At 38.5% G+C, this 23,207-nt stretch overlaps 1 protein-coding gene across 5 annotated transcripts in view; it reads right to left on the minus strand.

Annotated features, from left to right (window-relative positions):
- Positions 1 to 23,207, minus strand: part of PTPRZ1 (protein tyrosine phosphatase receptor type Z1) — a 160,444-nt gene that overhangs the window by 24,928 nt on the left and 112,309 nt on the right. For 2 of the 5 annotated variants that reach the window (XM_075274202.1, XM_075274200.1), the window contains 5 exons: positions 16,029 to 16,173; positions 13,017 to 13,108; positions 2,238 to 2,323; positions 1,398 to 1,418; positions 1,049 to 1,145 (listed from right to left, as the gene is read on the minus strand). In XM_075274202.1, the coding sequence (XP_075130303.1) occupies positions 1,049 to 1,145; positions 1,398 to 1,418; positions 2,238 to 2,323; positions 13,017 to 13,108; positions 16,029 to 16,173 (441 nt within the window). Of the gene's footprint in view, positions 1 to 1,048; positions 1,146 to 1,397; positions 1,419 to 2,237; positions 2,324 to 13,016; positions 13,109 to 16,028; positions 16,174 to 22,014; positions 22,030 to 23,207 lie in introns of all 5 variants that reach the window. The other 3 variants (XM_075274199.1, XM_075274198.1, XM_075274201.1) reach the window with 3 other exon arrangements.

The raw sequence follows: 23,207 nt of genomic DNA on the forward strand, positions 1-23,207 counted from the left end.
TTATAATTCAAATAAAATATTATCATCATCAAAAGTTATTGTTGTTATGTCACAAAGCGGTTGTCTGGGGATGGAAGGGACTTCTGCTGGAAGATAATAATGGACCAACAGTACTGAACCACAGTAATGCTTTACTTTGCAGCATGAGCCGTAACAAGTGCAGCAATTTGAAACATGTATGGTTTTGTTTTCCCACATAATAATGTATTATTAAATTACAAAAAAAATGATTATAGGATCCTTTTTAAAAAAATAAATAAATATTATAAACACTATTAATCCTGTTTAAACTATTATTGCCCCATCTGATATCTAATATTCTACTGAATTGTAATATATTCTGTTTGTTAGTATGATGCAGACAACCTTTTTGATTGGCATATCATCATGGAAAAAAAAAAGAAGGGCCTTTGCCAGACCAGCTGCATGACAATACAGTGGCACCCCTGACTGCATTATGGGGGGGTGGGGGGGGGGAGACAGTGCATAATAATATATTGGCACCCCTGATTGCATCAAAGGGTCAAGGGACACTATGAAGGTAACTATTGTGAGGAACCTCTTAAATACTGCACTTGTTCCTGATCATGGATAGGGGTTAAATACTAAAGATGTGAGCTGTGAGCTATCTTCGATCACAGGATGTCACTAGCTCAGCCCCCGAGGCAATGCTATCACTGTGCCATGTAGTTACACTATGTTGTGTTAATGACTTTGCTGATATATAACAAAAATACAGCAGAGCGCATGAGGGGGGTCAAAGACAACATTGCAAGTAAGCCATCCAGAAACATTGCTTCAAAGTAGAAAACAACGAGTCTATAATTGGCAATATACATTACATAAAAAATTTTTATGGGACCAAATTTAATTTATATAAGGGTCTCCCAACATTTGCCTGACATCAAATGTTGCTAGAAAGAGGGATAAGATGTTGGATATTCCCATTTTATCAGTATAGTGATATATTATCTATCTATCTATCTATCTATCTATCTATCTATCTATCTATTGCATTTGTAGTTCTTATTTCTTTTTATATACTTACAGGCAACAATATTTATGTATCTGTTCTTATTCTTGTTATCCGGGTGGTTGGAGCTATCACAGGTTATACCTAAATCTGCAGTGCAGTTCTGAACCTCCTGCAAACAAATACAAAAAAGAATCTCAAATGATCTCATAGGCAGGCCAGCTTTATTGCGATGTTAGGTTCTGTCCAGTCATGGTTCGGTTGGTCTTTTCATAGATAAAATAGGTTTAACATAAGATGACAAAATGGGCCCATCAGTGAATCGATAATAACAGTGTGAATAGAACCAAACTAAACTTAGGTATGTGATACGTAACTATTTCAGACGTAGCTACTCTAAGAAATGACAACAAAACATTCTTACCTGGTAAAACTCTTTCAGTGTCTAATGAGGGAGTGAATAAAAAACATGACGTAAATTTTACAATGTGAACATAATAGGGAATGATAAACAAAAAACAAAATGCAACTAATAAATGACGGCAATTAATGTTTAATTTCTGGGGAAAGGAGAGCAAAATAGTTCATGAGTCTTTATACAATTTACATTCCCACATAAATTAAACACCAAGCATGACCATGATAAAAAAGTGAACATGTAGGGCAATACAGCAGATCAAAATAAGTCGTAGGCAATGGAAGTATTATAGGGTAGAAGCTATACTAAATAAAGATCAAAGCAGGCAGTGATGATTAGGCTGAATCCATTGGCATATCCACCAATGGTATGGTACTGAATGGGAAAATGAGATTAGTGTTATTCCACCTTTGGTAAAACCTGTGCTTGGGGTGAAGACATTTAGAGGACAAACACTCCAACCGATCATGAATACTTGAGGTAAAGAGCTAAATGTTTTTTCTAAGATAATATATTTGCTGACATAGTATTCACATGAGCACAGCTCATCAAGTCACTAAACATTCTCAAGAAAATAAACAGGTGCTTTTATAGGACGGATAGATAAATAGGTAGATAGATAGACAGATAAATAAATAGATAGATGATGATAGATAGAAGATAGATTAGTTAGATAAATAGATTAGATAAATAAATTAGATAATTAGATAGATAGATTACATAGATTAGGTAGGTAGACAGATAGATTAGATAGATAGATGATAGATATATTACATAGATAGATAGATAGATAGATAGATAGATAGATAGATAGATAGATAGATAGATAGATATGGTAAGGTGTACCTCAAACTCTTTGACGAAGCCAATGTTTGCATGTAGGTCTGCAACATGTTTGGGGAACTGCTTCAAAGGTATTGCTCCAGCATCATCTTAAAAGGAAGATACAGAATTATTTTCTTATTAGTCATTACTGCACATAGACAATCAATAGATATATTGTTTAAGCAATAAGACAAACCACTGTACAGAACTATAGAAGTCAGCAGAAAGAACTATTACTTCTACAGTAGAGATGGCAAACTGATGTCAGGTTTTATTTATTTTTTATATACCCCCCACCTCATGAAGCCTCTTTACAGAGTTATCTGTCATGCATTGTGAAGAATGACAATAGTGTTTGTGTGAGCTGTATATAGTATGTAATAGTAACAATGTTACTGGGAGAAACCAAGTGAAAATATACAAAATTCCAAGCTGCTATTGACCTGGTTGGAATCCACCCCAAAGTTCCAGATGGTGTAGCTAACTAGTGAATAATTAGAAAACTCTCATTCTAGCAAGTTGTCTTGGCATTGCTGCTTTTAGAGAAGGCGCTTACATAATATTGTGTCTTGGCAGGAAGTGCAGGTTACAATTGGACAATTGAATGGACACTAAATTATTTAGTTATTTTTGGGCATCTGAAAGATGAAAGCGACGTATCCCAATTTGAAGACAGAATGATACCTTGTATGAGATAGAAACACTGGATATTGTCAAAGGAATGATTTATGCAGCTGCTGCAACTGATCCCACTGAAATAGACTAGACTACTCATGGCCGAGCATTTGTCTCTGTTGAGATTGGCAGACTTTTCCGTGCTACTGTAAATGACCACACATGTCCCAAACTACTTCACATCTGTACTTCTACTACTTCTAGATAGTGATGAAGAAAAGAGTTTAGAAAACCATTGCATTGACTATCGTTTCACAGTATGTATATTAATAAGTGTTTTCTTTGACAAAGATACATCAACGTATTAATGCAGAGCTGTTATTTACATCAACAGATGTTCACCATTTAGACCACCTAATAACTTAGTCTTAAGATAACAAGAATTTGTTGATATGACATTAGCGCCCATCTGTTCTATTTCATAGATGAGTGGAAATGAATACTAAAATTGAATTATCTTGAAAGCCTAAAAGAAAAAAATCCACATATGTGCAATTCCACCTTCACACTTAAAAGACAGCATCTGGCAGCAGGTGTGTGTTTTATAATTAGTTTCAAATACAGTAACAAGCAATAACAGCTAAATGAAAGCGCTGAAGGATTCGCTCAGGAAAGCAGCTGTGCAATCCAATAAATAAATATTAACCAGGAGACAGTCCTTATTAAATACAAAGACTTATAAATATATTTCAAGTGTATCTCCAACTGCATAACTACAAAGAACTAACTTCAATAAATAGTTAGAAGATGCCAAAAAGTTGACACATTCAAATTGTGGTTGATAAATCAGCTTTAACTGTAGCGACCAGTGCCAGGCGGCTGCTGCCAAGGCACATAAAATTATGTGATGCATCAAAAGTGGTATAGATTCTCATGACAAAAACATAGTTATGCCTCTAGACCAGACTTGGGCAATGTACGGCCCACGGGCCACATCCGGCCCTCTGACTGCTTCTATCCGGCCCACATAGTTAGTTGAAGTTGTGGATCGCTTTGTATGTTAACGTTAGTAGCTTGAACTCAATATGCTAGGCTATGGGTAGCCAGTGGAGGGACTGGCAGAGGGGAGCAGCTGATGAAGATCGGGGGGTGAGGTGAATTAAGTTGAGGGTTTGAATGTGTGTGTGAAGGATAGGTCGGATGTACAGGGTTACTCCAAAGCATCGGGCCCGTGGGACAGGGGTAAGTGTGGTTCCGTTAACTTTGATAGATGGGTCAGGTGGAGGGGCCATACAGGGTTGGGGTGAAGATGATGAACTCCGTTTTCTCCATGTTGAGTTTGATAAAGGGGGAGGAGAGGAAGGAGGGTACAGCTGCTAAACATTCTGGAACTCTGGCCAGCAGGGAGGTAAGGTCTGGTCCAGAGATGTATATTTGGGTGTATTGCCTCTTTAAAAGTTTCAGAATGTTATTTCTCATAATCATAATAAGAAGTATGAAAGTATTATATACCCTGGCCCAAATGCTTTTCATTGAAACACATTTCTTTTCTAATACACTGTGGAAAGAGTATGTAAATTATGTTCTTAAAGGGAGTCGGCCGGCAAATCCAAATCAAACTAGCAGTTCAGCTCCATTTTCATAAAGATCAGTCTCTTATTGTTATGCAAATTAGACAAAAAGGACTTTGGCATGTTTTTTCTTTTGCTGGAACTTAGCTCTCTGCTCTAGATCGCCACCTCTAACTGCAGACAAAATGTGACAAAGTGGGAGCAGGGGTAGGGGGGTAAAGCTGGGTGGCAGTTACATGCAATTACCTAGAGCAAAGAGTGAAATCCCAGTAGGAGAGGAACTGCCAGCATATCCGTAGGTATAATTGACATGCTGAGATTTCCAACAGCATCATGGTTTTGGAAATCACAGCGTTTCCGCTGCGTGTATTTTTCTGAAATTTGCGGAGTATTTACATCACGTGGGGCCCCGACCTAAAGCCCTTTAGCTAATTTGCATAAGAATAAAACACCAATCTTCATGAAAATGGAGCTAAGATGCAGAATCAGAAAGACATTTTTGGAAAGTGTAGAAGCCGCTCTACAAAGTAATTAATTTGTTACCAACTTTACTGCTGGCAGAATAACTTGATATTACTAGTAAAAATCTTAGTTGCGTAAAGTAAACAATTAACAATGTGTCCATTTTAAAAACTGTTATAATAAAGTAGTTATTATTGTAGATTGTAGTGTATTTTTTTTTTATAACAAGTGTGTGGTGGTACATTGCATAGATCAACAGAATAGCACAGCCAAAAATGAATATGAATTAGTCATGCATAGACAGCTAGTTAATAAATTCCAATACAATATTTAACTTCTTACTGACATCCGCCATAATAGTACGGCAGATGTCTGGTTTTTATATATGGCAGCTACCCAGGAGCTGAGAGGCCGCCATAGCCAACAGGTCTCTGCCATAGTGAGAAAAAAAAAATTATGTGCCAAACTGCCATTTTTTTTTTGTTTCACCTCTGATAAAATCTTAAATAAAAAGTGATGAAAGCAATAGACATTCTCCAAAATGGTATAACTAAAGCAAGATGCTGTATGCATCCCCGTACACATAAATATTAGGTTAAAAGTTATGGGTGTCAGAATACGGCGACTTTTAGAAAAAAATATATATTTTTTTTGCAAAGTTTTGAATTTTTGTTAAGTGGTTAAAATATAACTAGAATTATATACATTTGGTATCCTCAAAATCGTACCGAAATATAGAATATAGATGACATGTAATTTTGGCTGCACAGTGAACATGGTAAGAACAAAGCCATAAATACACTCTTCCTCCAAATCCACCCCATTCTAAATTTTTTCCAACTTCCTAGTACATTGTACAGAATAATAAATGGCACCATTATGAAGAACAATTTGTCTTGCAAACATTAAAAGGATATTCCCATAACCCTTGTTCACCAACCCAGAGGGTCTGTGCTCTGTTCACTTCCTGGTTTTCTCGGCACATTGGTGGGCTGGGTTTCACTTGCTCTGCTATCTGTTATGTTTGCAGTGAGTAATGAGGGATTGGTTGTTAATGCATTACCACAGTATGACGCTGATGTAGAAGATGATGTAGCAGAGCTGGATTTGAGTCAGCTTGCAATACATACAGAGGTACCGGACTCCCTATCTTAGCCCTTTTCAGACAAATTCAATTAAACCAGAATCAGAAATGCTGGAGCTCTCTCCTTCCCATTCCCCTATCTGAGAAGCTCTTTTACTTGTCAGACATAAACAGCTCAGAGCTGCTGCTGAACACTCAGCCCCTCCCTCCAAGAGCAGGCAGCTACATCACTTGGGAACTGAGCAGATACGCCCAGTGGCAATAGAAACTGAGTGTAAACAATGAAGTGAATAAATTAAGATAGCGGCCGAACAAAGCAGTTTTGATAAAGCAATGTATTTAGGAAAAGTCTTAAATCCACATAAACTAGCAGTATAGATAGGATCCTTGAGATGGGACAACCCCTTTAAGCCCTCATATGGCTCTGTAAACGGAAAAATAAAAAAGTTATGGGGTCTTCAAAAATGAAAAGCGAAAAATACCCCCAGTGAGAAGGGGTTAAAATGAGGCCTGGACATGCACTCAATAAAATAATTGAGACCCTTTTCCCCCCTTCTTTCTCTCTCCTTCCTTCTTTGTGAAGTAAGATTTGATCCAACTCATGTCATGTACCAGGTTGAAAGGAATACCTGGGCTGCCTTCTGTACTTGTTTCTGTTGACATCTATTGGTTCTGTTTATGTATTTTTTTTTCTTTTTTACATTGTTTATTGCAATTTGTATAAAAAGGCACAGACATAAACATGCCCTTGTTTTTCTGCTGACTCTACCCAACAGAGCAACAGAAACAAGTGTAAACATGGTTGCCTTCTCTTGCATATAAGATTAGATAATATGTAACTGCCTTGCAGAGCTGGAGTTCTGGGTTTGAATCCTGACAAGGACAGCATTTGCAAAGAGTTTGTATGTTCTCCCCGTGTTTGTATGGGTTTCTTCTGGGTACTCCGGTTTCTTCCCACACCCCAAAGACCTACTGATAGAGAATGTAGATTGGTCTGTGAAGTGCTGTGTAATATAATGTCACTTTACAAATATGCATAATACTTGCCACTCTAAAGTAGTTTATTGTATAACGAGTCGGTCAACAGAAAAACAAGTATCAAACACATGACAGTAGCTTGTAAGGCTTCTTCTACTCTTTCCAAAGATGTTTTTCTTATTCTCCAGTGCAGCTCCATTTTCAAGAAAATCATCCTGTTATTGTTATGCAAATTAGACAAAAAGGGCTTTAGGCCAAGTCCCTACATTGCAGAAAGCAGCATTTAGGAAACTTATACTTCTACCTTCTTTTAAATCCACATCTGGCTTTAACTAAAAAAAACAGCAAAACACTGCAATAAAAAAAACCCTCTGCTTTTCTGCAATGTGGGGCTTTAGGGGGCGTTCACATTACTGTTGGTGACCATCAGTAGTGTACGTATACTATTGTCCTTTACAAGATTCTAGCAATGTACACTAGTTGAATTGTCATTAGTCCGTTAAAATTTCCATGAAATCCATTTTTCCATAGACAAAAAAATCTTAAATGCAGAACTTTTTTGTCCGTTTGAAAAAATGGGTTCTTGACGGATGGCAACCGTCTGTTATTTTTTAACATTGAAGTCTATAGGTAAGGGACTTATAACGGACAGTAACTGATACCCATTAGTTCCGTCCAGTATTTTGTGCCCGTTTGTTTTCTGTGCATGAAAGCTGAAACAAAAATCGAGAGTATAAAAAAATGGAGACTAACTGATATTAACTGATACTAATGTGTTGGATTAATTGGATCAGTTAAAAAACTGGACACATTAATATCAGTTAGTGTCCTTTATTGTCTGTTATAATAGGTGTCCGTTTGTTTGTTGTTGTTTTTTTTAACGGACACCACCCTCATAACAGAATCTAATAGTAGTGTGAACCTTGCCTTAGACTCAGGGATGATATTTCTTCTGCCAGGGCTTTGCTGTCTGCTCTAGATAACTACCTCTAAAGTGAGACAAAGTGGTCACTCAAGCAATGCGGGAAGCATGGGGGGGGGGGGGACTGGGCGACAGTTAGGGGTGATTAAAAAGAAGAAATACCCCTAAAATCCTTTTTTAGCTAATTTGTATACAAATAAAATCCTGATTTTCATGAAAATTGAGCTGCAATGCAGAATAATGAAGACGTCTTTGGAAAGTGCCCAAGCAGCCATACAAGGTAGTATCATTAGTTTGATACCAATGTTCCTGCTGACAGACTCCCTTTAACTTAGAGATCAATACTGCATATTAAAAATGTTAGAATGCCTCAATATCAACTCTATTAATGTCCTAAAACCTTTTACTTCTTCCTCCAAAATTCAGGTTGAAGCCACTGCTGTTTGCATACTTGCTCTATTGAGCTAGAGGCATGACATGGAGGAGGAGAACTGCAGAGAGCTCCAAGGGAATGAACAAGCTTTATTAGTTACATATTTGTATTACAGTGTCAGGGTGATTGAGGAGCATTATACTGTATGGAGGCAAATAAGGGGCATTATACTGTATGAGGGCCACTAAGGGGGCATGATGTAGAGAATTTACTATGGGTGAGTGACCGTAAATGTGATGTGGCTGACGATAAGTGATCAATTTTGTTATGTGCTGATATGTACATTTTGATATAGGCTCATATCGCTTTGCATTCACACGTACAGTTAAAAGAAAACACACCAAAACTGCTGATTTTTGTCTTTTGTAAAAATGTTTTGCTAAGGGTGCCCAGAGGAATTTGACCTCATGTAATAATCAAGTACCAGTAATGTGTATAGACTGTATATAGCATAGTATATATTTATGCCTAAAGAAGCTCTATGACTTGAATTATTACTACAGTAAAATTAAAATTGAGCAGAAAGTGTGTATACAATTACATATACTAAATGGTCATATCCATGTGCAGTAATTGTATTCAAAGTGCAGTAAACCAGGAATTTAGTGCAGAAACTGAAGTACAGCATCTGCCTATGTAAACACATGAAACATTGAGGCTGACATAGAAACAATGCCATGGTTTATACTAATAACTAAAGAAAATGGGAATTATTCTGCTGTATCCAAGGTAACCAGCTCTATCAATGACAATGCTGTAACAGAGAAGGAAATGATCATTTATAATATTGAGAAGAGTACTGCAGCTCCGCCTGAACTGTGCTGCACTCGCCACTATACAGGGAATGGACTCAACCCAACAAAGGATGGATTGATTCCATGCAGAGGCTATGCGTTTGACCTCCCACCCCATTAATCATATATTTATGGTCTATCCAAAGTCTACATTTATTTAGAGCTCTGGTCTGAGGCTTGAATTTATTTACAGGTCTAGACTGATTTTGGTGGTCTTGTAGAGTCCTGCAGTCTGGATTGCCGATTGAATTTGTGTAGAGGTCTGGATTCATTTAAGGGTCTAGTCTAGAATTCTATTGGGAGGCTTGTTTTGGAGGCTGATTTTGAGGCGGATTCAGTGTCAAAATCAGCGGCAAAAAACTCTGTGTGCACTGACCCTCAGGAATTAAGAAATTAAGCATTTTTTGATCATTTTTTGGAGGCGTTTTTAGTTTTTTGTTTTTTTTTCCTCCAGCACAGTGTAAGGACCTTGACAAAACCACAAGAGGTTTTTCAAGTGGTTTTTACAAAAACTTCTTCAAAAACTACTAATGGTTTTTCCCCCTCCCTTTGACCCCGTTGGCTTTTTCAGGCGGAATCCGCTTGAAGAAAGGTCATGTGTAGAGATGAGCGAGTACTATTCAAAACTCCCGTTTTGAATAGCACGCACCCATAGGGATGAATGGACGTAGCCGGCACGCAGGGGGTTAAGCGGCCGGCAAAATCTGCGTGCCGGCCGCTTCCATTCATTCCTATGGGTGTATGCTATTCCAAACGGGAGTTTCAAATACTACTCGCTCATCTCTGGTCATGTGGCTTCTTTTTTCCACTAGGGCCACATAAGACTCTATTGTGAGGCGGTTGTTGGAGGTGGATTTTGACAAGGATTCCTTGCCCTTAAACTCAGCCTTATGTGGAGACAAGCTAAGACCTGTCCACAGTCCTGAAGAAGGCACGGTACCGAAACGAGCGTTGGGGTGGGCCATCTGACAGAGTTGTGGACTGGACTGTTACATTATGGGTATGTTCTTCCTCTATTTTCATCTCACTCTATGATCTTTCACCTCATTGAATTTATTGTCTATTTGCTGTATACCTCAGTATCTTAGGGATATCTACGGATGGATGAATTATAGCCAATTTACATTAGGCTATCGATGCGATTGTACTTTCTAGTGCTTAGACCAGTGGTTCTTAACCTTGTTTGAGGTACCGAACCCACCAGTTTCATATGCACATTCACCGAACCCTTCTTTAGTGAGAAATCAAATATGATTTTTTTCCAAATTCAAGACATAGGTATATGTTTTTTTACTGGTACACAAAATGAACCGTGCATAGGGCCTAGGGTTTGCTCGAACCCCGGTTAAGAACCACTGGCTTAGACTTTTGTTGATATTGGGCCTGGGTGTGTAGTGGCAACTTGAGATGTTATCTGTTACTTATACATCTATTAGTTGATGTTTTAGAGCACATGTTTTCCTTTTGCCCATCGCATTTACTTTAACGATATTTACCCTTGTTCCATATTCTGCTTTGTGATCTACTGGAGTACGTATGTTATTAATGTCTATACCTCTGTCTATGGCCTTTTTTGTCTATTTGTCTTAATTCCTTCTTTATATTTAATGATTAATAAAATTTTGATACTTATTTCCATATATGCTGAACACCTCATTCCAGTTTTTTGTGTGTTTGGTTTAGTAGTTTGGTTTCAGAAGTGCGAGTTGCATTATTGTGCCAATACATTATTTGGGTGACACTTTTCGGTAGAGGAATTATTCCCCTTATTTCCAATTATGCCATGCTTTTGTTGTTGTATATCTATAAACAAGTTACCTATGGCATCCTGTAATAGAATGGTACTAATTACAAGACTGGGAGCCTTCAGTAGGCTACTGGCTGTCATAGTAATGGATCAATGCCCTGAATCACTTACCAGGGGAGCGTTGATCCCACTCAATATGGCCCCTGTGCACCATGGCTCTTTAGGTGCCTCTGCCACAATTAACTGAGGCATCTAAAGGAGTCTCCCCTGTGTAAAAGACAGCTCCTGAGCAGGAGCCATGTTTGAGGTCCTGACATCTGCTGTTAGAGATTCATTGTTTTGTTTTCTACCTGTGACTGATCAGTACTACATTCTCGTTTGGTCTGCAGCTTGATCTTCACAGTGCATGTGTACACCACTATATGGTCTTGGTATTTTGGTTATATTGGTGCTTGTATAGTGTAGCAAACACTTGTCCTTGACTTAAAGAGCAAGTGTACACTTGTCCCTGACCATTTGTAATGTTTTTCTCTATTTTACTTTTATTCCTGTGTTGATGATGTGTGGTGTGACCAAACAGAGCAAAATTTGCTCTGACACACGTCTCACTTTGCTCTTTTGTTGGATTTCAACCTGGATCTGTAATAAAATTATCAAGAAATTTAAAAAAGTGCTTTTAATTCAGCGATATCTTCTTCAACCTTAAAGTGTACGAAGAACAAAAACAACAAAAAATGACAAGGATTCTGGAAATTGTAGATGTAAATTAAATAAAGATAACCTCTATTTCCCTGCTACTATTCAATTTATTTCTCTAAATAGATTTTGGGGTAACGAAAGAGGTTTCTGATCAAGCTAAGAACTACAAGCTAATAAAAGGAGACAGAAATGTGACCTTTCCATCATAAAATATATTGGTCTAAAGTGGTAAAGTAAAATGGAAATGCATGCTAAAGAGGTTTTTCTATCACATCATACAATAAATGTCAGATAGGTTCCAGAATTTAGAACCACGTCTATCTCTAGAATGAATATCCCAGATCATGTCCTGTGGACGGTTACTGTTTACCCCCATTCCCGCTAACAGTCAACCCCAGAGTGCCATTGGAAGTTGGATTATGGAAGCAGCTGAACTCACTGAGATAATCTGGTTCTTTAACGCCAATGGGTGTTATAGAACAATGTAGAACAGTCGACTGCAATATTTCTACATCTCACAAGTTAGGGAAACAGCATAGTTCACTGTTCAATACCATTCCTGTAACTTCCATTCAATGCTATGGGAGTTCTGGAAATAGTGTAGTTCAGCTGTTTTCTGGCAGACTGGATTTAGCTGTCAGTGGGGATGGTGATAAGGAAGCAGCCATGAGAAGGGTCAACAAGGTCTCATTCTAGATATGGGTGTGGGTTCGTTGAGTTAGGATCCACATCAGACATTTATGGCCTATTCACAGGGTAAACAATTAATTTATTTGGTGGGAAATACTTTTTAATGGAGTCTGTCACCAGAACAAAACATATCAACCGGGCACTGCAAATAAATAGGGTCATCTGAATGAAATAGTCTTTTTCCCTTGTGAATCAGTGCCACAATTGCTGAGATATAGCTTTATTCAATATGCATATGAGCTCTTTAAAGCAATGAGGGTGTTGTCATTGCTCCAAAGAGGTAAGTGGTAACTCCATCATTATTCCAAATAGCTAATTTGCATATTGCAAAAATGGCAATCTCTCTGTAATGGAGACATTGATTTACAAGGAAAACACCTTTTAATTTGGGTTTCCTACCTATCTGTGATCTGGGTTGATATGCTGGGTTATTGTGACAGACTCCCTATAACATTTTCCATTCTCCACTGGTTTCGTATGCATTACATCAGACATGACAGGTAAGAAGGTAAAATCCTTTTAAATTGTTTATTTTGGATTCAAACAGTCATCCAAATGGGATAAAATTTAAAAAGAAAACCCCATATAACCGCTTCAATTTGCCATAGTTCCAGTGCAACCAATTTGGTGATCTCCCAAGGTCTGTTTATTGACCTGCAGTGATGATGGCCGAGAAGCAAAGACTGTTGGGAAACACCAAAGCAACTGCACTGGACAACACCTTTAAGATAAATGGTATAAAATAATTCTACAGTACATACAAAAGACAAAAGCAAATGTAAAATATACAAAGTCATTTGGTTACCTGAAACTGGAAACACTGGAGGAGGGGGAGCAGAAATCACTCTTGGCGATGTATTATCCTCTAAGTAAAAGTGTGCAGTTTGAAAGCATTTCCTGTAATGGTATGGACAGCTATATTAGTACTGTGTAATATATGGCCTACACAAAAATCGCAGAACATTATACAGGCCAACTCTGTCTGATGTGTGTAAACAGGGGGAGGTGAGAGCAGAGAAGGCTGATGAGTCATCATCATCATCATCATCATCATCTGCAGCCTTCCCTGCTCTCCCCTCCCCCTGTTTACACACAGCAGACAGTGCTCAGTGAGCTTCTGGTGCTCCGTGCCGGCTAATTAGCATATCAATAAAAGCGGGTGAATTCAAAAACGGCTGAGAGGATTACTAAATAAAAGGTATGTCTGGAATAAACTTTCTAAAGACTATGCAAATATATGCTTAATTAAAAATCACTAGGGCCAGTGATAGAATCCCTTTAAATTAAACTAACATTTTTTCCTATGGCAATGTTTGTTTCACCCTGGATGGTTTATGATGTATGGGATTGTAGCAAGTACCCATCAAGCTGTCTGTAATTTATCATTTACATAAATAACAACAATGACAACAACAACAATGACTATTCTGGATGCCTGGCTGCTAGTCATTCTCTTACTGCCTAAGATAAAAAGTGGCATGATGGACTATATATCACAATTATAAAATGGAAATTTTAATGAAAATGCATTACTGCACATCTGGTCCAAAAGCACTCTGCAGATCGGTGAATCGCAATATTTCGGACTAAATTTGCAAAAATAGGTAATGTTGTAAAAAATATATTGCATGAGGCTAAAGTGTTGATTATTCAGTATAAATTCTTTCATACAAATTGCTCCCTTATATAATAATCCTTTTAAATTATTAATCCATTTTTAATCTGCTCTTTCGCAGACAAATCCCTACCTGTTTTAGAATATTACCCAATTTTGCCTTTGTTAAACTGAACTTCAGGTTACAACACATGAACCCCGCACAGATCAGCTCATCCATTAGCCTTTAGGTGTTCAAAACTGGTGCAGTGGAAGGGGAGCACATGGAGGCTACTCCTATACAAAAGATAGAAGTGGCACAGCATCCCTATTCACTGCCTAGTGGCGGGCAGCATGGTAGCTCAGTTTTTAGCACTGTTGCCTTACAGTGCTGGAGTCTTGGGTTTGAATCTAGCCAAGGACAACATCTGCAAGGAGTTTATATTTTCTCTCTGTGTTCCCGTAGACTTCCTTCTGGTACTTCAGCTTCCTCCCACAATCCAAAGACATACTAATAGAGTGAGAGCCCTATATGAGACAGTAAAGTGTCCCCGATTACAGGGAATTGCGGTGCTCCTTCATAGCACTGCATTCACTGTTGGGTATCTGACTCAAAACGTGGTTACAGTTTACCTTTAAAACATCTTCAGAGACATTATTAACACAACTGGGCTCTTGACTCATGTAGTGAATAAAGGATCGCTTCAGCACAAATCACACAGATTTCCATAAGGGACACTGACAAGGTCTACAATTGCTAAAGACTGTTCATTGTAAGGAGTGGTGGAGGTCTCAGCGCACACAGCAAATAGCATCTTTTAATATATAGAAAAGCAATTATGATTAAAATCAAATTAATTAATTGAATATTTTACCTCAATTACAATATATGAACAACTGTTCATTATTACGCCGTGCCCCCTATATATATATAATATAACATGTCAAGACACTGAATTTTGGTTATGATTATTCGCATATCAGGAATAATGATAGCATAGCAAACAGTTAGTGAGATATCCTTTAGCCATCCTTTACATGGAATGGACGCAAAATAATTGAAATAATGGATAGGAATAATTAATTGCGCTGCCTTCTGATTCCGATTACTCTTTGGTTACTTGGCCATCTTTAGTCTATGATGAACTTTATTTCACTCCCATGTTAAACACTTTATTAAGTACAATCCACAACTTTAAAGAACATTATAATGTCACTTTTAACTTAGAGAGAAAGAAACACTGAATATATTGGCCACTGTCATACTGAAAAACATCATTTCAAGAGTAGTGTGCAAAATAGCATACACATCACTCAACAATTAGGTTCTTACTATATAAATTCTATGTAAAACATCTGGCTCTCTGAAACAAGTAGGAAGATTGAAACAGTTCCATCTGTTTGGTATAAGAGGTGAACAACATCATGATGATGTGTTAAGTGTGAATTACTAATTATCACTCGATTAGAATGAAAGAAGTGATGACTGCTGGGAACAGAGAAACGTACACTAGTTCCCATCAATCAAAAGTAGAAAGGATAAGAACGTTTAACAGATCTAAATATCCAAAAACAGCAGGAGCTGAGATGCATGTGAGGACAGAGGAACTTTATACCAACATGCTAGATCCACAAGAAGGGAATCTGGCAAAACCAGAAAAAATGGTTTATAGTTAGAAGAAGTCATATAAGTTCACTGTAAAGTGTATTCAGTATGCTTGGCTTTCTTTTATGAATGCTACAGTTATTCTGCTTTTGTACTCCAGGCCTGACCCTTAGCTGGAATTTCTAACCTTTAGGCTAAGGCCCCACATTGCAGAAACGCAGCTTTTTTTGGTGCAGTTTTTTGAGCCAAAGTCAGGAGTGGACTGAGCAGAAGGGAGAAGTATAAGAACTTCCTATATATTTCCCATTCCTTTTGTAGACATGCTTGGCTTTGGCTCAAAAAACCGCAACAAAATCTGTAACAAAAAAATCTACGTTTCCACAACATGGGGCCTTACTGTAAGGGTAATTTAGGACACTAAACCACCCACAGGTCTTTACGGACCAAGGATTTAGTATCCCCAAGTGCCCCGGACCCTCCTGGAGTTTGTTTATCTTTTTTTACAAGGACCCTATTTGATTTTTTTTTTTTAGGATTAAATATAATTACATTTTCTGGAAAAACCCCTTAAGCAACAATTTTTTTTTTGTAATATGCAATTATATCAGCTCACTTACCGCCAGTATATAAGAATACCCACAAGTACCACAAGGCAGATAAAGGTCAGGGATGAGACGACCACTAGAGGTATAATTGTCTTCTCCTTTGATTCCAGACCTTCTGCTAGACCAACACGAGACTCATGGCTACTATTACTTGCCTCTGTAGTCAGAGAAAATGGAAGTCATGCGTATTTATACAGTAGAAAATACAGACTATACAACATGTTAATGTGGGAGTACATTTATGAAGCACTGGTCTATGAATACTGTTAGTGTGGGCATTCTCTCGATCCTTCATAAACTAAAATGTTTGGTCTATTCTTATGTGTAACATGTTTTACTCTAGAACGGACTCCCCCCACTTAAGTACTTACTGTATAAGAGTAATGAAAAAAAAGTTACCATGACCCTTTGAGCCTCTGTAGTTTACTCACCTTAATTTATGTATCAGGAACTTGACACACATGAATGACCCCAGGTAGAACAGGTTAACCCTGATATAAAAGTATTGTTAAATAATACATTCATGTTCAGCATTGCAAACCAAGAGACTATTTTACCTTATATTAGGTATTCAAAATTATTAGCATAGAAAATACTTGGACAATAGTTACAAAACTCTACTGAATTATTAGTTTTGGAAGAGATTTCCATTACTACTAGAATATTACATATACTGCAGTTTATGTATGCAGCACATACAGCATTGAGCACTGCATACAGAATCTGTTAAAGTCACTGAAACAGTGCTATGAAGTCAATCATGAATGACAGATGGATAATAACATCTCCTGGTTTGCATACTCAACAACAGTAATGCATGTATATGACATGACTTGTAACTGGTGCAATATCTTTCATGGCCAAATAAGGAAAAGTTTTAGGGAAGGATCTGAGCAGTTTAAATGGAACCTGTCACATGGAACAAGCAGTCTGATCTGTTATGTTATCAAGATGGTGGAACTGAGCAGATTGATGTACAATGTGGGAATAGATTCAATACAACATGTATATCATTTTATTCACTTAAATCCCTATTCTTTCTATGCAGAGTAGTGCAGTAGATGGTCCTACATATTAAAGGGGAATTCTAATCTCAAGCAACCTATCTGTACTGTCTGTTTATGTAAATTCAAGAGTTTTCCTAAAACACATTGCTTTAGAAATGCTGCTTTGTTTGCCTGCTATGTGGAATCATTCCTCTCATTGTTTATACATCGTTTCATTGATCCCCATTCTATACCTGAAAAAACAGGTGAGATGCTGACTCACTACTCTCAAGGAAGGCACGGGGGGAGTTCTGCTTTGTTTTGAGGACAATCAGGTCAGATAAGTGCAGCTTGCTTATAAAGGCTCAGACAGTGTCAATTCTCTATATGTAAACACAGAGATAAGACTAAGGTTACTGCAAGCCAGTGGAATGTCAAGAGTGGCTTGAAAAGGAATGGGATATATTAAAAAAAAAATTGCTTATACTTCTCCCTTCTGTTAATTCCACTACTGGCTTTGCCGCAACGTGGGGCCTTGGCCTTGAAAAATGCATTGCGGTTTTTCCTGCAGCGCTTTTCCCAGAAAGTGCATAGAGGTTTCCTATGCAGACTGTTTCAGTCATACAGATATGGAAACACTGGCAGTTTCCCTAGGAATTATTGACATGCTGTGATTTCTTAAACCCCAATGGTTTTGGAAACCACAGCACTTTTGCAGCGCGTTTTTTTTTTTTTTTTTTAAGGTGTGAATGGGATTCTCTAGAATCCTAACTGCCTTGCAGTGACAGTAAAACTTTGCCGTTTATGGCATGTGGTACCCGGCCTAAAGAGGTTTTCAGGGCAAACAATATGGATGACCTACCCATAGGATAGGTGACCAGTATCAAATCTGCAGGAGCCCAGAACCCGTCAATCAGATGTTCTCTGCAGCTGCTGTATGGTGAACAGTGCTGGAAATAGATAGTGCTGTTCTCTGTGTAGTGGCCATGCTGTTACTGCACTTCAGCTCCCATTCACTTGGGTAGGAACTGTGTTGCAGTTACTTTGCACAGGCATTACACAAAAAACAAAGCTACCTGCTTTGGATCCTTTGCTTTGTAGAACGGCTGCTGAGAACAGCTGATGTACAGGAATCCCAGGTGTCGGACCCCTATAGATCTGATACTGATAACCTATGGATAGGTCATCAATATTATTTGAGCTGAAAACCCCTTTAATTGACAGCGCTCTTTACATATACAGCAATATGAGTAATGTTGTCAATGACTGAGTAGCACCGCCCACTGGGACCCTGGACATAAAAGAAGCGGGGATTGAAATGTAGAAAATACAAGTCAGAACCTTCTGCTCAGCTTCTCCTGCTCTATAACACACTGTACAGCATTTCCACAGTGACAGATTCCCTATCAAAATATTTAGCACATTTTCATGTAGATACATAGGTATAATGTACATAAAAGGCGAACTTTCCATACTATTCCTCTCTTTGTATTGTTCTTAATTCATAATGTCATAGCCCACAGATATATTTTACTGTCCTCTGTTTGTAACTGGAACCAATTTAGTGCAAAAACCCTAACACTTAGCTGAGCTTCTGTATAGTGCCTAGTATGAGGCTGTTTTCACAGTACATTGTTTTTGCCTTTTTAAAGGGTTATGTGTTCTGCCTCTTTAATCAGTCACCAGTGTGCCCTAAAAAAAAAAAAAGTTTTTTTTTTATTTTTTATTTTTTAACCACTGCATTTTTAAGAGAACCTTTCACCACCTCCTCCAAGTCCAGCTCTTTGTATCCTTCAATAGTTGCCATGCCACAGTTTCTGGCTCAGTTGCCATTTTCTCTATAGCCCCCAATGTTCCCGAGCAATAAGTGCTGTTAGTTTTGGTACCTCTGAATCACACTGCCTTGCCTGCTCCTGGGCCTGACACCTCCCTCCTGACAGTAAAGAGACTAAATAGCATATTAGTCTAGAGAAAATCCCACCTAACCTGAAATAATGCTAAAAACTGAAGTTGGTGGAGGTGGTGAAATGTCCTCTAAGGGGGCATTCACACGGAGTAACACAGAGCTGATTCTGCCACAATAACTTACGGCAGAATCAGCGCTAATAAAAAGACTCCCATTGATTTCAATGTGTTACACGCATTAAATGGAACTCATTGAAGTCAATGGGAGTCTTTTTATCAGTGCTAATTCTGCGACGAGTTATCGTAGCAGAATCAGCTCCGTGTGAACGCCCCCTAATGCAATTCGAAATGGGCAAAAAAATGAAAGTGAAAACTGCACAAAGTACTGTAGAGACCCTTTAACAATTAGTGGATTCTGTTAACTGAGCTCAAAAGCTGGAATTGGAAATACTGCTCTGTGTGTGTGTGTGTGCGTGCGTGTGCACACACACACATACATGTATATACACTGTATATCCTTTGAAGCTTTGTATCATTACAGATTTTAAGAAGTGATAAAGAAGTTCAACTTAAGCTAGGTTCACATCTGCGTTTGGGTTTCCGTTCTGGGGGGGTCTGCTTGGGGACCCCCTGAATAGAAACCAAATCTGCTTAAAAAAAGCGGTTACCTGCAGATCCCATAGACTATACTGGGGTCTACCGGGTTTCTACCTTAGATGGGCGAAAAATGCGGAAAGAAAAGCACTGCTTACAGCGCTTTTCTCTTTGCATTTTACAAGTGGAATGGGGAATGGAATCCCTCTGTGGATAGCAGGCACAGGTGTGAACTTAGCCTTATTATATAGATAGAATTATCATATAGCTTTATTATATAGATAGAATTATCATATAGCCTTATTATATAGATAGAATTCTGAGGAAAGGAGAACGCTTTGTATTAATACTTATACTACAGTCTGCTATATATATTGTGTATGCATTTATGTGTATGCCTGCAGAACTAGGTGTTTCTCTTTTTCCATATATTTTACCTATTATAAATATGAAAATAATACAATTATCACACAATTCATATGTTTCACCTCAGTGCAATCCTGTGCTATTACTACCTAATCAGAAAGACAGTACTAGTATAAAGATCACAGCTTAGAACATGCATGCAAGCTTCACAGTTATGTATGAATATCATATGTATATATAATATTCATTCGTTAGTCCATGCGTCTCATGCTCCCCCATCTTGCTATACAAATATATTACACATAAATCACATAAACCGCCACAAGAAATTGTTAACAAATTGACTCGCTTTGGTATGTTTCTTTTACAACATAAAAAACCCCTATTGCTTGATGTTGTAAGTTACTTGCTTGCCATGTTACTGCACACACATATATATATATATATATATATATATATATATATATATATATATATATGCGTTTCTGACAGCCAGTCAGGAACGTCCTTCTCCACAGCAGCGCCTATCGTGCTGTACAGAGTGAGCGGGGAGGAACACCCCCTCCCTCTGCTCATGGTGCTCGTCCATAGACGAGTATTATCAGGAGGGAAGGAGGCGTTTCCCCTCTCACACTGTGCAACGCGATAGGCGCTGCTGTGGAGAAGGACGTTCCTGACTGACTGTCAGAAACGCCCTTATGATTGTAAAGCGCTACGGTACCGGGACTGATAACGCTTTACCCGGGGCACAGATTGGGAAAGCCGATAGTGCGCTGAATTCAGCGCACTGTCGGCTTTCCAGCAGTATATGGAACTGCCTGTGCCCAATCTGATGAAAGGTCCTCTTTAAGGAGATGGTAGACTTCATTTAAAGAGGACCTTTCATATCCTTGGGCACATATGGTTTTATATACCACTAGAAAGCAGACTGAATTCAGCGCACTGTCAGCTTTCCCATTATGTGCCCCCGGGAAAAGAGGTAATGGTGCTGTTACCGATCTCTGCCCACCAACAGAAGAGCGCTCCTGACAGTCTAGATGGGCTGTGAGGAACATCCCGCCCTGACAGTACTGTACATAGTGCTGCACTGTCAGAGGGGGCATTTCTTACCACCCAGCCATGACGGTGAGCTGTGAAAAATGCCCTCCAGTATTAGTCTATGGATGAGTACTGTAAGGAGGGGCGTTCCTCACAGCCCAGCTAGACTGACAGGAACGTCCTTCTGACAGTGGGCAGAGATCATTGCCGTTATAACGGCACCGATATCTCCAGCCCCAGGACACATGACGGGAAAGCCGACTGAATTCAGTGCACTGTCGGCTTTCTAGCGGTGTATAAAACCACATGTGCCTGAGGACATAAAAGGTCCTCTTTAAGCAGCCTGTAGACCAGACCATTCAATGTGGATTTTTAGATAGGGAGAAGTGCTGTGTAAAGTAGATCCATGTAGTTTTTCGTTGTAGACTTTTAAGGTATGCAGTGAAGTCTTTCCAAGACACAGGGTCATGGCAGCAAAAAGAACCATTTTACCCTGGATGGAAAAAAATCCTCTGTCCATAGATAAACACAGTCTTTGACATACAACGGCACTATGGGGTGTTTTACGCAATTGTCAATGGCATACCATAACAACTGGGTTAGCACATACTCTAATGTCATGAGTCCAAATCTACCATGTTGATTTAGAGTTCATCAAGACTAATAGACACAGACATATACTATGATCTGGCATCTATTCTATATTAGGTTTCTAATAATGAACAATATCCCATATAGCTTACAGTAAGTTTTAAGATCAATATGACTTGGTGTTATGTTCTGTCAGGAAACTAATTTACAGACTTATCGTACAATAAGATGTGGTATTTTCTATACATAACAAAGCGGTATGTCAATAAGGTGCATACGACAAGCATAGTAGTTTAGACATAAAGCATAGACATACAAACATTACATTTTTGATAATACAGTACTATATTGTCTACAGAAATCATGGTAATGGCAGGGAATGGGCAGTATGCCATCATGCAGTTCACTGTAGAGTCTGAATTTTACAATAAGAAGTCACGGTACTGAAAACATGCATGTCACAACCTAGCATGAAGCATATGATACATGGACAGGTACATGTTATATTGAGGACGCACCTTGATTAGAAAACTCTTCATTGCATCAGAAATTAGGATGTGGGTCATGGGGCATTTATGGGTTAAGAAAGAAAGGAGATCATAACTGTTCTTATTTTACCATGTCAGCTTTCAAATCTTGCATGCAGCTTAGTGCCAAGAGCTGTCCCATACAGTTTGTAAAATATGCAGTCCAGTATACACTGCCATCATTAGAACTACCCCTCATGAGACATAGGATGTGTACTTGTTTCTCCTGCATTCTGAGTAATGGCTACAAATCAACAAGGACAGATGAGACGCCCTTTCAGTACTTTGTTGTGCCCTGACATGGAGGATCTGTGGGCAGACGCTAGAATTCTATTGAATGCAACAGACTTTGATGGAACATGGACTAATGTATGGTAGCATGTTATTGTACCACATAATTAAAGACATTATTATTAATATTATGTTAATATTTGAAATATCATATTCTAATGTTTTAATGAAATCTATTTTGACTTCATTTAGATGGATCATGGCCACAAATTCTAAAATTTTACCTATGGTGATCTTAAATGAAAACTAAAAATGCAGTGCCCTAATGAAATGGATTTTGCGCCACCCCATTTAAAGGGGAGACCATAGAGATGATACACCTGTCTGGCTTTGGGGAGATGAGGATTCTGCAAGGAGTCTCAGATCTCTCAGGGCTCTAATTTGATTTGCATTGGAATGGAGCAAGATCGTGCAATGTTATCTTATGGGGTCATATGAAATTCCCTACAACCACTCTATTGCCATCATACAGATCATAATGAATTCGGCCAGGTTAGATATTTTTGTGATAACTGCAAATCTGAAATATGGTCCCAACTTGAATGGGGTTTTCAGGTTCAGGATACTGATAACCTATCTTCACAATAACTAAGTGAAAGTAATAGGTGCAAGTGGTTGTGTGACTCTTGGCACCCCTGTAGATCACATGTTTGAAGGGGAGCAGCCCTTAAAGGGTTCTCCATGACTGACAATAAATGACCTAGTCTTAAGATAGGTCTTTACATGAAGATTGATGAGGGTTCACCACCTGGGCCCTACACTGATAAGGTGTTCTTAGCAGAGTGTATGGAGCTAGAAGCATACAGCTCCACAAACTCTGCTGTGGCTGTGCGGCGTGACTCCGTCTAATCTGTCATTCATTTCAATGAGAGCTGAGCTACAAAAGCTCAGCA

This window comes from Leptodactylus fuscus, chromosome 5, assembly GCF_031893055.1.
Source record: "Leptodactylus fuscus isolate aLepFus1 chromosome 5, aLepFus1.hap2, whole genome shotgun sequence".
Taxonomy (NCBI): Eukaryota; Metazoa; Chordata; class Amphibia; order Anura; family Leptodactylidae; genus Leptodactylus; species Leptodactylus fuscus.